Consider the following 16,971-nt stretch of genomic DNA (forward strand, 5'->3'; position numbering starts at 1 on the left):
TGGGCCTCTGCAGTGAGCTACCTCACTGGAATTTATCTTTGGTATTGGGCACCATGGGCATCAGCCTGTAGAGGCAGCCCAACACTACCTCCCAGAGAAGCCACCACAGCACATACTGCTGACCCAGGCATGGGAAGGGGGTCCACACAGCTTGCTATACAAAAAACTCAGTCCTCAACCTTTTCCTTCCTGCGGTTCTCCATGTGGCAGGGAATGGATGGACATGTGGCTTCCTAAGACTGGCTGGGTGGTATAGATCACTAGCTGGCATCTTCTCTACCCAGGCCTGCCCTGCCTGCCAGCTTTGTGGGGGCAGGGAAGTATTGATTTCTATTTACAGTCAGGTCATTTCTGGGAAAGAGCCATGAGCCTCAGAAAACAAACTGACCCTTATTTAAAAACAAAATGAAAGTATACTTATGTATTTGAGCAGCAGGATTTTTCCTTCTGAAAATAGTTTAGGGTTTTAAAACAAGTCCTATTGGTCAGTAGCACTTGTGTTTCTGGAGAGAGTGTGAACAACTGGCCTAGCTCATTTTTGTCCCAGGCCTTTGAGTGAACAGAATCGTGTGAGAGAGAATTGGGGCTCTGGTAAGGATGGTGCTTTGATCACTGTTTCTGCCAATGCTGAGGCAGCCCTACCTGACATTGCTTTGGGTTCAGGTGGAGGGTAGGGATAGCAAATGTCCAATGGATAGTTAACCATCTGCCCCACTGTGCCCTTCTTCAAGGGAGGAAGGGCAGGCAGAACAAGAAATAGTCCCATCTTTTCTCTTCCCCTCTTGTTCACTTTGCAACTATATGGCCATGCTGCTGCGAGAAACCTTCAGGGGTGTGCTTTTCTCCTGTGTGTTGACCGAAGACTGAGACTTCTTTATTATGACTTCAGCATCTTCAACGTTCTCAGAGACCTTGATGGGGACTTCCTTGGTCTCTTGGGGATCAGTCTTCCTTCCCTGGTCCTTACAAGAGCTCCATTTCCAGGGCAGGAACATGGATTGGCAGCACTGGCCAATGAAGTAGCAACAGTTTTTCTGGCAGCATGTGTCCATGAAGACAGTTATCATATCATCCCAAGGCTGTAGGGAGCGCATCCAGAGGGGTAATGTATGGTGAGCATCCAAGGCCCACATTAACATTATTAAGATCACCACTATTAGGAAGGGTATCCCTACACCCATCAACACGGGCCAACCTGCTAGGGAGAGGCCAAACACTATCAATGGGAGTAGGAAAAAGCAGATAATCAAGTAGAAAATGGCAAACCAACGGTAGGTGGCCGTGATATTTCCTAGGCCCTTGGCAAGACGTATTGGCAGGCGCATGAAAGGCAGTGGATACCACAGCAGTACACCGGAGATGTTGAAGAAGAAATGACACAGGGCAATCTGAAATCAAAAGGATTCGACAAGATGAAAACTCATCCAGTATACAGTGGGAGTTAATCAGGGAGAGGGAAGGGAAATCAGGAGGTAAGTGTGATGAGAGGGGAAGAGAAAGATCAATGGTGTCACAGAAACTATCATCACAAGTGTTGTCATTATCAATTCATAAATTTAAGAGACCAGAGGGACACCAGAAGTCATCTAGTCCGGTTTCTTCAGTCTCGCAAGAATACAGAGCAGCAGGGGCTGAATGGAAACGTTAGGTGTGACTTTCCAGGCAGCACTAGACCTGGAGTTGGGAAGACTTGGGTTAGAACCTTGCTTAGACTCACTTTGCTCATCTGTGAAGATGGCAATAGAACCTTTAATTCACTGGGTTATTGTGAACATCAAATGAGATCATTTTGTAAAGCACTTTGGAAACTTTAATGCACTCTATAAATAAGAGTGCTTATGAAAAGAACAATGTATATGGAGTCTAAAGTCCTAGCTATAATTTGTCAACAAGCATTTATTAAGTTTCTCCTAAATGCAAAGCATAAAGGCCATGGTGGGCAGCGAGGTGGCACAGAGGATAGAGTTCTGAGCCTGGAGTTGTGAATACCTGAGTTCAAATATGGCCTCAGACATTTACTAGCTATCTGACCCTGGGAAAGTCACTTAACCCTGTTTGCCTCATTTTTCCTCTGTAAAATGAGCTGGAAAAGGAATAGGAAACCGCTCTAGCATCTTTGCCAAGAAAACCCCAAAATCAGGTCCCAGAGAGACAGAAACATCTGGAGAACAACATCAAATATATAAAGTGCTATGTTTGGTGCTGGGGATACAGAAAAGACAAGTGCCTGTCCCCAGTAAGCTTGCATTCTATTCTTCTGAATTCTGGTTATGCCATTAACTACCTGCATGACTTTGGCCTTCAGCAAAACACTCTTCCTATCTACAAAAGGATGACTGGATGATCTCAAAGGTCCTATGAAAATGGGCCTCTTTGAAAATAGGCAGACAGGAAGGAACTAAATGCATGTGAAGGGCTGGAGTCCTAGCTTACAAAACAAAGCTGATATTTTAAGCCACTTTTGCTGAGTTCCAAAGCAGTGATTTTCAAAACAATTTAGTTAATTAAAAACATTATTCCAAATGGAATTAAGTACCAGTGAGTAAAAAGCAATGAAATTAATAAGAAAAAAATTATTGCATTCCAGAACAGTGAGACTTTTATTATAATTGTTTTCAAAATCAGTTTTGAAATTCATTGTTTTACAAATTTAATTTCATTGACTTATCATGCTCTGAATTAAGCTCTACTCCTTACCCTGCCCCCCTCACTCCTTTGTCACCTACCTCCTACCCAGCCATTGACTGACCTGCATAAACACCAGCAGGTACAATTGGCCTCCTTTGCCTGGGAGAGGAGAGGAAGAGGAGAAGACAGGGGCCTCTTGAGACAATATTTACACTGGAGAATGTTTTTTGTTGTTGTTGTTGTTGGGTTTTTTTTTTAGTGAGGCAGTTGGAGTTAAGTGACTTGCCCAGGGTCACACACCTAGTAAGTGTTAAGTGTCCGAGGCCGGATTTGAACTCAGGTCCTCTTGAATCCAGGGCTGGTGCTCTATCCACTGCACCACCTAGCTGCCCCTACACTGGAGAATGTTAATCCTGCCTTGTCTAGGCTGCAAATCTTAATCTTGACCCTTCCCTCTCTCTTGACTTCCAAGGGATCACTCTCCAAGTCCTTCTGCAGTAGCTCTTGTATTCACCCCTTCCTTTCATTCCTAATGACACCACCAGATCTTCTTTTTTGGTGAACTGGACTTGTAGAATGGTGGGAAATAATTTTGCTTTTCCTCTGAATAGTACTAGTTGTGTGACCTTGGGCAAAATATTAGTCTCAATTTCCTCATCTATAAAATGAGGTGTGTGTGGCGGGGAGGAGTTGGACTGGATGATTTCTGAAAGTTCATCCATCTCTAGCTCTGTGACATGGGCCTACTATAAAAGGCTCTCCCTGGATGGTCTCTGGGCTCTAATATATCCCCCATACACATTTCCTTAATCAAAACTCTGGTAATGTCCCACCCTGAAATCCAATACCTATTATCATGAAAATAAAACCAAAATCCTTTGTTCAACTTTCAAGGCCCTCTAGAACTTGATCCCCATCTGCCTTTGTCAGCACTACCTCCTGCTGTTTAAGGGAGATGATGTCTATACAAGTCCTATTATCATTATTAATGTAATTACTGCTACAACCATTGTCATCCATTGCAGTGAAACTGGTTCTTCAGAGATGCTCCTTCACTTGATATATCCCCAGGACCTTTGTTCATATCCTTCCCCTTTCCTCCTGCTCTCTGCCCAAACAGAGCCTCAGCATCCTTCAAGGTAACTAACAGTCATCTCTTCCTCGCCTAAACACAAAACATGGGTCTAGACCAGTCACCTAGCAAGTAATACAGATGGGATTCAAACTCAGGTCTTCTGACATCAAAGTCAGAAGTTCTTCTTACTATACCACCTTTTCTGACTGGTAAGAGGGCAAAGAGGGGGAAGTTATCTATACCTTTGATGTGGGGGACAGGGGACAAGGTGGGGGGTGAATGTATCTGTTCACCATCCCTAATTCATTATAGGTACAAGCTGAAGATATCTGGTCATTGTGTAGAAAGTTCAGCTTTTGAGAAGACTAGCTGGGGATGGTTTTCTAGCCCACAGACCTCCATTCTGAGGCAGGTAAGACCTCAGGGGAAATAAATGTTTCCTTGTGATATGAAGCATCTGATAAGAAGAAACCAGGGCGTTTATTTAGTAGTAAGTTAAGAATTCAAAGAGGTAATGATTCACAAGTGTGGATCCTGACCTGGAGTGAATTATATAAACTACGTCTAGGGCTAGCTAATGCAGCCAGGATGGCAGTGGTGGTGGTACCGATGTTGGAGCCCAAGGTTAAAGGGTAAGCTCTCTCAATGCTGATCACACCGATGCCTAAGGGAAAAAAGAAACACTGGATTCAGTCTTGGGTGGGAATGATTGAGCATGGCTGGACCAAATGTAAAAATGGAGGCATGGGGAGGCACAAAGGGAAAGGCAGAGGAAGGGAGCACTTACCAATCAGAGGAGTGATTGTAGAGGTGAACACAGAGCTACTCTGCACAATAAAGGTCAAAACAGCTCCAACAAGAATGGCAAAGTAGCCTGACAGCCAGGCAAAAGGGGAGGGGAAATCTGGGAAACAGGAGAAGAAACAGACACTTTCTACAATTGTTCTGCTCAATGGGACAATTTTATATCTGATGCAAGAGATCCCTCCAAGGTCCATCCAGAAACAGTCCTTTTACTAAACTTCTATCAGAAACAGATCCCAAGGCAATTAAAAGCAGTCAGCAAAGAGGTTCCTGGGGGGAGATGGGTCCTCAGGAGCTTTCAGCCAATGTTCTAAAAATGACTTTTATTTTACTTTTCTTTGCACAAATGAGATAATGTTTGTAAGAAGTCTAGCGCATAGTAGGCATAATATAAATACTTATCCCCCTTCCCATCCCCCCATCGTTGCCACAGCTGGGTCAGTGATCAATTCAAACTGCCCCAGGTCTGCACCTCAGCTTCCTTGCTTGTAACAGTCCAGGTGGGAGTCAGAGGTTGGAGCAACTCATTTTTCCCAAGTACTATCAGTATCTTAATGCACAACAAGCCAGCCAGGGAAGGAATGAGATTGGGACAGTTGACCATGAAGTGAAGGCAAGGCTAAAAAGGGTTTATTGGGAAATATCATAGGCTTCCCCTTGAGGTTAGATGTGGGAAATGGCACTTAAGAGGGAGGCAAAAAAAAAAAAAAAAAGAATCAATAGGAATCGCTGCATGTTGTTAATTCTCTATGTGGTGGGGAGTGGGGGCAGGAAAAGGGAGCATTAGTTGCCTACCATACACCAGGCACTGTGCCACACACTTTGCAGACATTATCTCATTTGATCCTCACAACAACTCTGAAAGGTAGGAAAGTGAGTAAACTGAGACAGAGTTTAAGTGACTTGCCTTGGGCCACACAAAGAATAAGTGTCTGAGGCAGGGTTTGAATTTATATATTCCTGACTCCAGGCCCATCATTCGAACCACTGTGCCATTTTGTATGCTAGGCCTATGTGCCCTTTTCTTTTTTTTAAAATCTTTCAATTTTATTTTATTATTTTCCAGTTACATATTACATATAAGGATAATTTTCAACATTTGTTTATACTGGATTGTTTTTTGTGTTTTTTTGTGGGGGTCAATGAGGGTTAAGTGACTTGTTCAAGGTCACACAGCTAGTGTCAGGTGAGGCTGGATTTGAACTCAGGTCCTCCTGAATCCAGGACCGGTGTTTTATCCACTGCACCACCTAGCTGCCCCCTTACACTGGATTTTGAAACTGTTTTGGATTGTTGCACTGATGAGAAGAGCCAAGACAATCCCCATTGTTCATCAAAAATTTTGTCGTTTTTTTGTTTTGGTCTCTTCATTCTCTAAGTTTGAAGAACCTATGATCTGATTTTTAAAATCATTAAAAAAAAAAGTTATACAAGTACTGTTCCTGATGAGGACATTGTAAATAATAGATCTTTAGAAGTTTCACTATCATTAGTTGACTAGAGAATGAAGAGACTTTAGATCACCTAGTTCCATCTCCCTTCATTTTACAGAGGGAGAACTGGAGGACCAGAGACCTTCATTTTCTTGCCCAACAGCATATAGAAGAGGCATCATTTGAACCCAGGGCCTCTGATTCCAAATCTAATGCACTTTCTATTGCACCACAAAGCTCATGTGGGTTCAGTGACTTGTTCAAGATGACAGAGTTAATAAGTGCCTGACCAAGAAGGATGGACTTGGGCATCAGAAAGACCCAGATCAAATCCCACCTTGGGTATTGTAACCCTGGGCAAATCATTGAACATCTTTCAGGTGGGGATAATAATGCCCATGTGGCTGACTGGTGTGAAGACTGAATGTATGGATGTCTATAAGGGATATGCAAACTTCAGAGCTCCACAGCACTTATTAGGGGACAGGGAAAGGGACCTGTGCTGTGATTTCTCTGGCTTAGGCAGCTCTAGGGAGAAACTCCTTCTTCCAATGCAGGCTGGCAGATTCTCTATAATGTGGAGTCTTAAAGAGTTGCTTCAAGCTCTTAAGGAGTTAAGTGACTTTGTCACCCAACAAGTATGTGTCAAAAGTGGGACTTGAACGCAGATATTCCTGGCTTCTGAGTCAGCTCTCTACCTACTATATCATGCTGCCTCTCTTATTATCATCATCATTACTATTCTTAGTCTCCCAAGGGAGATCCCATCAAGATCTTGTGAAGAATCCCTGTGTGGGAAATGTGGCATAGGCTAGCATATATTTTCCTAGATCTCTCTGTACAGCTAAGCCAGACCCTCCAGAACCAGTTCTTTCTTATTCAGGACAGAACATCAGAGCAATAAGCCTTCTGTTGGGCTCAGGAACATTACCAGGACAAATAATACAAATGCAAAATAAAGGAGACTGCATGGATTTACAAGATTGTCAATCAGGAAGAGAAAAATCCAAGTGGAAACCTGGGTCTTCTGGATCCTTCTGGAGTTCTTGCCTCCAGACAAATGGGTCAGATGTGGAGCTCAGGTACCACAATGGGAAAAGAGCTACCATGTGTCTTTTTTTTCCTTTTCCAAAAGAACACCCCTCCCCCCACCCCACACCACAAAGAAAGCCACAGGGAGGGTGAAATGACTACCTGTATTGATGGTCTTCTTAAGCATTGTAGCAACTGGTCCCTTGAGTGCAGAGTTCAAAACCTTGACAATCAAGATCAAACAGGTGCACAGGACCATCAAGGAGATAGGTAGAAGGATAAGTCCAATGCTGGTATCAGAGAGTTTGACACCCACAAATAAGTGATTGCCTGGAAGAAATGGAAGAACCACTTAGCAAGAGGATTCATGGCTAATAAGGCCTATCAAAGCAGAAGGTTTCCTTGGAGCTAGCATTGTCTTTTCTAGGACTCTGATAGGTTTCTCTTTCTAAGAATTTCATCGCAGCCCAATCATCTTTCTTTGCCTCCTCATCACCTGATCTGGGTAGATGGTGTTGTATAAAGCACCATGCTTTATGTAAAATGATTCCAATTCAGAAAAAGATTATAGATTCAGGAGAAATCTTGGGAAAGGAATTTAAACTCAAATAACATTTAACCCTGAGACTCTGATTTAGAGTAATGGTCCCGACCTTTTTATAGGAAGCTGATTTTTATTCCCACAGAGACTTGAAATGGAAGGTTATGGAAGTTTAACTGACAATTAAGTCCCTGTACACTCAATATAACATGGTAGAACATGACCAACAAAGTCCAGCAGCAAGAGATAGAAAGAGAAATTTCATTTAAAGTAGTGATAGTTATGCCCAAAGGGCTATAAAGCTGTGCATACCCTTTGACCCAGCAATACCACTTTGGGGTCTTTTTCCCAAAGAGATCATAAAAAAGGGAAAAGGACCCACATGTACAAAAATATTTATAGCTGCTCTTTACATGGTGGCAAGGAATTGGAAGTTGAGGGGGTGCCCATCAATTGGGGAATGGCTGAACAAGTTGTGGTATATGAATGTAATGGAATACTATTGTGCTGTAAGAAACGATGAGCAGGAGGAGTTCAGAGAAACCTGGAGGGACCTGCATGAACTGATGATGAGTGAAATGAGCAGAACCAGAAGACCATTATACACAGTATCATCAACATTATGTGTTGATCAACTGTGATAGACTAGATTCTTCTCACCAGTACAATGGTACAAGAAAGTTCCAAAGGACTCATAATGGAAAAGGTTCTCCAAATCCAGAAAAAAAAAAACTGTGGAATATGGATGCTGATTGAACCATACTATTTATTTTGTTTTTGGTGCTATTGTTTTTCTTTTTTAAGGTTTTTCATTTTTGCTCTGATTCTCCTCTTATAACATGACTAATGCAGAAATATGTTTAATGTTATTATATATATGTATATGTGTATATATATATATTTTTTTAATATATATATAAACCTATATCAGATTACCTGCTGTCTGAGGGATGGAGGGAGGGAGAAAATTTTGAAATTGGAAATCTTATAAAAACAAATTTTGAAAACTATCTCTACGTGTAACTGGAAAATAATAAAATACTTTTATTAAAAAATTTAATAAATAAAAATAAAATAATGGTAGACAATATAAAATACTTGGGAGTCTACTTGCCAAGACAAACTCAGGAACTCTATGAACGCAATTACAAAACACTTTTCACACAAATCAAATCAACTCTAAATAATTGGAAAAATATCAATTGCTCATGGATCGACTGAGCTAATATAATAAAAATGACAATTCTACCTAAATTAATTTACTTATTCAGTGACAAACCAATCAGACTACCTAAAATTATTTTATAGAGCTAGAAGAAATAATAACAAAATTCATCTAGAAAAACAAAAAGTCAAGAATATCAAGGGAAATAATGAAAAAAAACGCACAGGAAGGTGGGCTAGCTGTACTAAATCTGAAGCTTTACTATAAAGCAGCAGTCATCAAAACTATCTGGTACTGGCTAAGAAATAGAGTGGATGATCAATGAAATAGGTTAGGCACAGGAGACACAATAGTAAATTACTTTAATAATGTAGTGTTTGATAAACCCAAAGACTCCAGCTTCTGGGATAGGAATTCAGTATTTGACAAAAACTGCTGGGAAAACTGGAAGAGTATGGCAGAAATTAGGCATAGACCAACATCTCATACCTTATACTAAAATAAGGTCAAAATGGGTACATGATTTAGACATAAAAGGTGATACCATAGGTAAATTGGGAGAGGAAGTAATAGTTTACCTCTCAGATCTTTGGAAAGGAGAACAGTTTATGACCAAACAAGAGATAGAGAATATTATGAAATGCAAAATGGATGATTTTGATTACATTGAATTAAAATGTTTTGGTACAAACAGAAGCAATGCATCCAAAATTAGAAGGGAGACATAAAACTGGGAAACAATTTTTATAGCCAGTACTTTTGATAAAGGCCTCATTTCTAAAATATATAGGGAACTAAATCAAATTTATAAGAATCCAAGTCATTCCCCAATTGAGAAATGGTCAAAGGATATGAACAGGCAGTTTTATGATGAAGAAATCAAAGCTATCTATTGTCATAAATCACTATTGATTAGAGAGATGCAAATTAAAACAACTCTGAGGTATCACCTGACACCTATCAGATTGGCTAATATGACAAAAAAAGGAAAATAATAAATGTTGGAGAAGCTGTGGAAAAATTGGAACACTAATGCATTGTTGGTGGAGCTGTGAACTGATCCAACCATTCTGGAGAGCAGTTTGGAACTATGCTGAAAGGGCTATAAAGCTTTGCATACTCTTTGACCCAACAATACCACTATTAGGACTTTTTCCCAAAGAGATCATAAAAAAGGGAAAAAGGCACACATGTACAAAAATATTTATAGCTGCTCTTTTGTGGTGGCAAGGAACTGGAAACTGAGGGGATGCTCATCAATTGGGGAATGGAGGGCAGCTAGGTGGCACAGTGGATAAAGCACTGGCCCTGGATTCAGGAGGATCTGAATTCAAATCCAGCTTCAGACACTTGACACTTACAATGTGTGACCCTGGGCAAATCACTTAACCCTCATTGCCCCACCAAAAAAATAAATAAATAAATTGGGGAATGGCTGAACAGGTTGTGGTATATGAATGTAACGGAATACTCCTATGCTGTAAGAAACAATTAGCAGGCAGATTTCAGAGAAATCTGGAAGGACTTGCATGAACTGATAATGAGTGAGATGAGCAGAACCAGGAGAACATTGTACACAGTATCAACAACATTGTGTGTTGATCAACTGTGATAGACTTGATTCTTCTCAGCAATACAATGGCCCAAGATAGTTCCAAAGGACTCATGATGGAAAATGCTTTCCAAATCCAGAAAAAAAAAAAGAACTGTTGAATCTGGATGCAGATCGAACCATACTATTTCTATTGTTTTTGTTCTTGTTGTTTTTCTTCTTTGAGGTTTTTCCTTTTTGTCATTACATGACTAATGCAGAAATATGTTTAATATGATTGGACATATATAACCTATATCAGATTACTTGCTGTCTTGGGGAGGGGGGAGGGAGAGGAGGGATGGAGAAAAATTTGAAACTAGAAATCTTATAAAAAACGAATGTTGAAAATTATCTCTAAATGTAACTGGAAAATAATAAAATATTTATATGGGAAACATTTTTTAAAAATTTAACATGGTAGAAAGAGCACTAGATTTGAAGAAAGGCGTCCTGGGTTTGGATCTTGATTCTTCTTTCTGCTAATTTCTCTGTGACAGTGGGCAGGTTCCTTCACCTATCTGGGTGTTGGGTCTCCTGCTCTGTAAAAGGAGATGGTTGGACTAAATGACCTCAAAGGATCCTTCCTGCTCTAACATTCTATGATCTTTGCACCATAGATGACATTCTCCTCCTTTCCAAGACTGGATTTTCCTGAGTTTGTTTACTTGCCAGTTCAGTTTAATTGTATAGGAAATATAATATAGTGCCTTGTATACTGAAAATTCTATATAATGTAGTAATAATAACAATTGTCAACTTTTAGTCACTACTCCAAAAAGACTTGAGCAGTAACATATTTTATTACAAGAGATAGGAGAAGACATGCATGTTAGGTATCCTTTATACAACATACAAAGGAACCCAATACTGTAGACAAAGTCATGGGTGTTTAAGGGTTACATTGAAAAGGGAAGGTCACACAGGAGGAGAGAAGGTCATTCCCCTCCCATATGGTAGGTGACACGAGAGGAGAAAAGGGGTAGTAAAAGGAGGGGGAATGAGAAGGAGGGGGAGGGGCACTAGCCCCCCCCCCCCCTCGGGAATTGGTGGACCATGGAGGTGTGATGTCCTTGCTTATCTAAAAGGTCCCAGCTGCATAAGCAGTTTATCAGTCTGATGCAGACTGGCTAGCACTTGTTTTGTAGCTGATTCACCTTCAAGGGCATACTGGAAGTTCAATTAGGGTTGATAATTGCAAATTATGTCAGTTCGGGGGCAGGGGGGCCCTTCATCATTGGCTCTTGCAGGGCCTCCTCTACACTTCAGGTTCTGTGTTTCTGGAAAATATGGCAACTCAAGAAAACAGGTTAAATATAGCTTCAGAGTCACATCAACACAATAATAGCTAACGTTTAGATGGTGCTTTAAAATCTACAACGTGAGGAAGTACCCTTGACTTCCAGGAGTTAAGATAGAAAAATAAAGCAGGAAATTGTCTGAACTCTCCCAAGTTCTCCTCCAAACAATTATAAAAGAATAGCTCAAAATGAATTCTGGAACAGCAGAACCAACAAAAAGACAGGATAAAACAATTTTTCAAGTTTCCCAAGACAACTTAGAAGGTTGGCAGGAAAGGTCTGTCTCACTCATGTAAAAGGAGAGCACAGAAAAAAACCAAAAGAAAAAAAAAAGGGGGATGGGAGAGCACAGTCCAGGGCAGGTTATACCTTAGAAAGCTAGAAGGAGGTGCTGAGCCCCAGCATGGGTCAGTGACATATGAGTAGCCAGAGCTCCACCCCCTATTCCCTGAGGCCCTGGTGCAACAGCAGGGACCCTGCAGTACCTGGCATACCACCAGGCGTGTGTTCAAGCCCCTCACAGCCCTGGCACAGCACCAGGAGATTGACTAAGCCTCCTATAGCTCTGGTACAGCACTAGACAATTGGCCAGGCACCCCTATGGCCCTGGTAAAGCACCAGACAAGCAGCCAGGGCCTGCAATCCCTAGCACAAGAAGCTTGGGACAGTAACCCCTCCACTCCAGGAATAGAACCCAACTTTAAAAGTAATTAAATAGGCTGGGGGTTGGAGAGAGAACAAAAAACAGAAAGTTATTATAGTGACAGGAAGATCAAAACACTAAAACAGAGGAGGACAACAGTTATCAAAACATCTACAAGCAAAACCTCAAAGCAAAATGTGAATTGGTTTCAGACCCAAAAAGACCTTCTAGAAGCACTCAAAAAGAATTTTAAAAATCGAATAATAGGGGTCGAAGAAAAATTGAGAAAAGAAATGAAAGCAGTGTAAGAAAATCATGAAAAAAAGGAGTCAATAGTTTGAAAAAGGAAGCACAAAAAGGATGTACAAAAATTTAATGAAGAAAAAACTTCTTTAAAAGTATAATTAGTCAAGTGGAAAAGTTGGTACAAAAGCTAACTGAAGAAAAAAGCTCCTTAAAAATTAGAATTGGAGGGGGAAGCTAGGTGGCACAGTGGATAAAGCACCAGCCCTGGATTCAGGAGGACCTGATTTCAAATCTGGTATCAAACACTTAACACTTATTGTATGACTCTGGGCAAGTCACTTAACCCTCATTGCCTTGCAAAAAAAAAAAAAGGAAAAAAATAGAATTGGACAAGTGGAAGCTAACGATTTAATGAGACATTAAGAATCAATCGAACAAAATCAAAAGAATGAAAACTAGAAGAAAATTTGTAATATATCATTGGAATAATGACTGACATGAAAAATAGATTCAGGAGAGATAACTTAAAAATTATTACATTACCTGAAAGCCATGATCAAAAAAAAGCACCTGGATATCATATTTTCCAAGAAATTATCAAGGAAAATTACCCTGATATCCTAGAACTAGAGGATAAAATAGACATTGAAAGGATTCACCTTTTACCTCCTGAAAGAGTTTCCAAAATGAAAACTTCCAGGAACATTTTAGCCAAATTCCAGAACTCCCAGGTCAAAGAGAAAAGACTACAGGCAGACAGAAAGAAACAATTCAAATAACATGAAACCACATTCAGGATTACACAGGATTTAGAGGCTTCTACAACAAAGGACCAGAGGGCATGGAATAAGATATTTCATAAGGCAAAGAAACTAGGTTTACAATCAAGAATCACCTACCCAGTGAAACAGTATAATTCTTCAGGGTGAAAAAAAAATGAAAATTCAATGAAATAGATGACTTTCAAGCATTCCTGATGAAAAGACCAGAGCTGAACAAAAACTTGGTTTTCTAATATAAGATTCAAGAGAAGCATAAAAAGGTACAAAGGAAAAAGAAAACAAAAGGGATTCAGTAAGGCTAAACTGTTTACATCCCTATATAGAAAGACAGTATTTGTAACTCTTAAGAACTATATCACCATTAGGGGAATAATTATATATATATGTATATATATATATATATGTGTGTGTGTGTGTGTGTGTATTCTTATTAATATTATATAGAGAGAGACAGACAGACAGACAGAGGGTGTGGGTTTAAAGTGATTTTGATGGGCTGAAAAAAATTAAAGGATGAAAAAGACAATTACACTGGGTGCAGAAGGAAGGGAGAGGTAGAATGGAGTAAGTTATCTCAGCTGAAGAGGCATGAAAGATCTATTAAAGGGGATGAAAAGATGGGGGGACATTGCTTGAACTTTATTCTCATTGGAATTTACTCATTGAGGGAATAACACTAGGTTGGTTATAGAAATCTATCATAACTGTGAATTTGAATAGGAAGAATTCATTCATAAAATGGAAGCAGATAGCAGAGTGAATCAAACAACAGAATCCTACAATATATTGGTTATAAGAGTGAGTAAAGGAAGGGGCTGGAGTAGAATCTATTCTGCTTCAGCTGAGGTTAAAAAAAAAAGCAGGGGTAACAATCATGATTTCAGACAAAACACAAGCAATCGAAAGAGATAAGGAAGGAAACTACATCTTGCTGATAGCCAATGAAGTAACATCAGTACTAAATATATGTACAACAAATAGTATAGCATCTACATTTTTGAAGGAGAAATGCAGGAGGAAATATACAATAAAACTATACTACTGGGGGATCTGAATTTTCCCCTCTCAGAACTAGAAAAATCTAACCACAAAAATAACAAGAAAATTAAGGAGGTGAACATAATTTTAGAAAAATAAGATCGAATAGATATCTGGAAAAAAATGAATAAGGACAGAAAAGAATATACCTTTTTCTTAGTAGTACATGGCACCTATACAAAAATTGAAATATATTAGAGCATAAAAACTCACAATCAAATGTAGAAAGGCAAAAATATTTAAAATGCACCCCTTTTAGATCATAATGCAATAAAAATTACATTCAAAAAAGGGCAGTGAAAAGATAGATTAAAAATTAAATGGAAATCAAATAATCTAATCCTAACAAATGAGTGGGTCAAATAACAAATCATAGAGACAATCAATAATTTCACTAAAGAGAATGACAACAATGAGACAACATACCAAAATTTATGGGATGCAGCCAAGGCTGTACTTAGGGGGAATTTATATCTCTATGTTCTTACATAAATTAGATAGAGAAAGAGCAGACCAATGAATTGGGCATGCAACTAAAAAAAAAAAAACTAGAAGAAGGATAAATTTTAAATCCCCAATTAAGTACCATATTGGAAATCTTGAAAACCAAAGGTGAGATTAATAAAATTGAAAGTAAGACAACCATTGAGCTAATATATAAAACTAGAAGTTGGGTTTATGGAAAAATCATTAAGACAAACCATTGGTTAATTCAATTTTAAAAAAAAGAAAAAAGAAAGTTAAATTCTAATTTCAAAAATGAAGAGGGTGAATAAACTGCTAAAGAAGAAATTAAAGCAATTATTGGGAATGATTTTGCCCAATTATATGCAAATCAACCTAACAATCTAAGCAAAATTGATTAAAATTTACAAAAATATAAATTGCCCAGAATAACAGAATAGGGGATAGATTACTTAAGTAGCACCATCCTAGAAAAAGAAATAGAACAAGCCATCAGTAAAATTCTAAGAAAAAATCTGGAAGGCCAGATGATTTCACAAGTGAATTTAAACATTTAAAAAACAATTGATTCCAATAGTATATGAACTGTTTGGAAAAACAGGAGAATAAGTCCTAACAAATTTCTATCATGGACCATCTTGCTATCAGTTGCTGACAAGAGAAGGTGAAGAAGCCTGCTGATGACTGACATATCTCCCCAAGTCTCATATACCTGTATTTCATAGGTCTCATTTATCTGATAATTCTTTTGTCCTGCATTTGTCTTCCTAGCAAAAATGAAGAATAAGGGGGGGCAGGTAGGTGGTGCGGTGGATAAAGCACAGGCCCTGGATTCAGGAGGACCTGAGTTCAAATCCGGCCTCAGACACTTGACACTTACTAGCTGTGCGACCCTGGGCAAGTCACTTGACCTTCATTGCCCCACAAAACAAAAACAAACAAAAAGAAAATGAAGAATGATTTTAGAAATTCAGGTAAGTTGAGTTTCCAGTTGATTTCCTACTCACACTTTTCAACGTTCTTTTTATATGATATATTTATGAGGGTCCAGGTCATGTTCCCATCAGTCCAGCACAGACGGGGAGAGGTACAATTTTCTGGTGAGGGAATGGTAACGTTGCTTATAGTCTAGATGACACCATACAGGAGGGAAAAAATACCTGTTACTTAGAATGGTATTATTATGTGAAGATGCAATTTATAGGACTGAAGACATGACCCCACTAGTCATTGAACCCCAACTTTCCCCCTTGTTTCTACCTCTCCCTCCTCATAATCCCCAGAGAAGACCTTCAACCTTCATGCTTGATCCACAGACCCTTTGCTGAACCTATAGAACATCTGTTTTACTTCTGAAGGCCAGCTGAGCTGCACTCAGACTGAGCACTGTTATCTCAGAATGGGGACCCGGGCGGTCAATTGCTTTATCCTTGTCTGCCCCATAGTCTGAGGTATAACTAGGGCAGGGTGACTAGAGCTTTGGTCTAGGGCACTAAATTTATAGAAAACCAATAGCACTTGTAATCAGTCCCTCAACATCACAAGAGGAACAGAAAATTCTCAATCTCCCATCTATGTCCTTTGAATCATTTTCTGATACTTACCATATTTTTAAAAGTTTTACACCAAATCTTTACCAGGCTCTTGTTTTTTGCCACCTCATTTCCTGTGGCAATTTCAATCAGGATTTTTTTATTCAGCTGGGGAAAGCAACAAACAGAGGGAAAAGAGTTAGCCTGTGCCTCAGCTATGATTTGTGCCTGAAAGGTTAATTACTCTCGTAGAGGCTCGAGCACACAGAAGAGAAGAACAATATGTGTACAAAAGGGAGATACAGACTGGTCTCATTTCCAGAGGACTACCCTTACATGAGATCCTGCTTCATCTTAGTTTGACTAGGATCAGGACAGATAAATCCTTTTGCCCCTTTCCAGGGGGCCCAGTATACCACCAGCTCCTTGAGGCCAATGAGGGTCTCATTTTTGACATTGTATCCCCTAGTGCCTGGTCCATAGGAGGGGTTTAATTAATACTTCTTGATTATGAGGCACCCCTTGGAAAAGGGCTTCCTCTTTGACCTGATCTGAAGGACAATACTATTAGGTCAACATCATAAAGGAAAAAAAGTCATTAGCCACAAAATTGTAGAACAGTTGAGTGTCTGCTTTGGCCAGAATGGTGGTAAGGAACAAAACTCTACTGATGTGGTACTCAGAGCAACCCAGTG

At 39.6% G+C, this 16,971-nt stretch overlaps 1 protein-coding gene across 1 annotated transcript in view; it reads right to left on the minus strand.

The window, feature by feature from the left end:
* Nucleotides 1-797: 797 nt before the first annotated feature.
* The window catches only part of LOC122732001 (sodium-dependent phosphate transport protein 2B-like), a 52,615-nt gene continuing 36,441 nt past the window's right edge, over nucleotides 798-16,971 (minus strand). Inside the window, exons 8-13 of the mRNA XM_043972215.1 lie at nucleotides 16,349-16,444; nucleotides 15,752-15,872; nucleotides 7,135-7,302; nucleotides 4,491-4,607; nucleotides 4,243-4,367; nucleotides 798-1,388 (exon numbers count right to left, since the gene is read on the minus strand). Coding sequence (XP_043828150.1) covers nucleotides 798-1,388; nucleotides 4,243-4,367; nucleotides 4,491-4,607; nucleotides 7,135-7,302; nucleotides 15,752-15,872; nucleotides 16,349-16,444 — 1,218 coding nt within the window. The remainder of the gene's footprint in view (nucleotides 1,389-4,242; nucleotides 4,368-4,490; nucleotides 4,608-7,134; nucleotides 7,303-15,751; nucleotides 15,873-16,348; nucleotides 16,445-16,971) is intronic.

The sequence above is a fragment of the Dromiciops gliroides genome, chromosome 6 (assembly GCF_019393635.1).
Source record: "Dromiciops gliroides isolate mDroGli1 chromosome 6, mDroGli1.pri, whole genome shotgun sequence".
NCBI classification, from domain to species: Eukaryota; Metazoa; Chordata; class Mammalia; order Microbiotheria; family Microbiotheriidae; genus Dromiciops; species Dromiciops gliroides.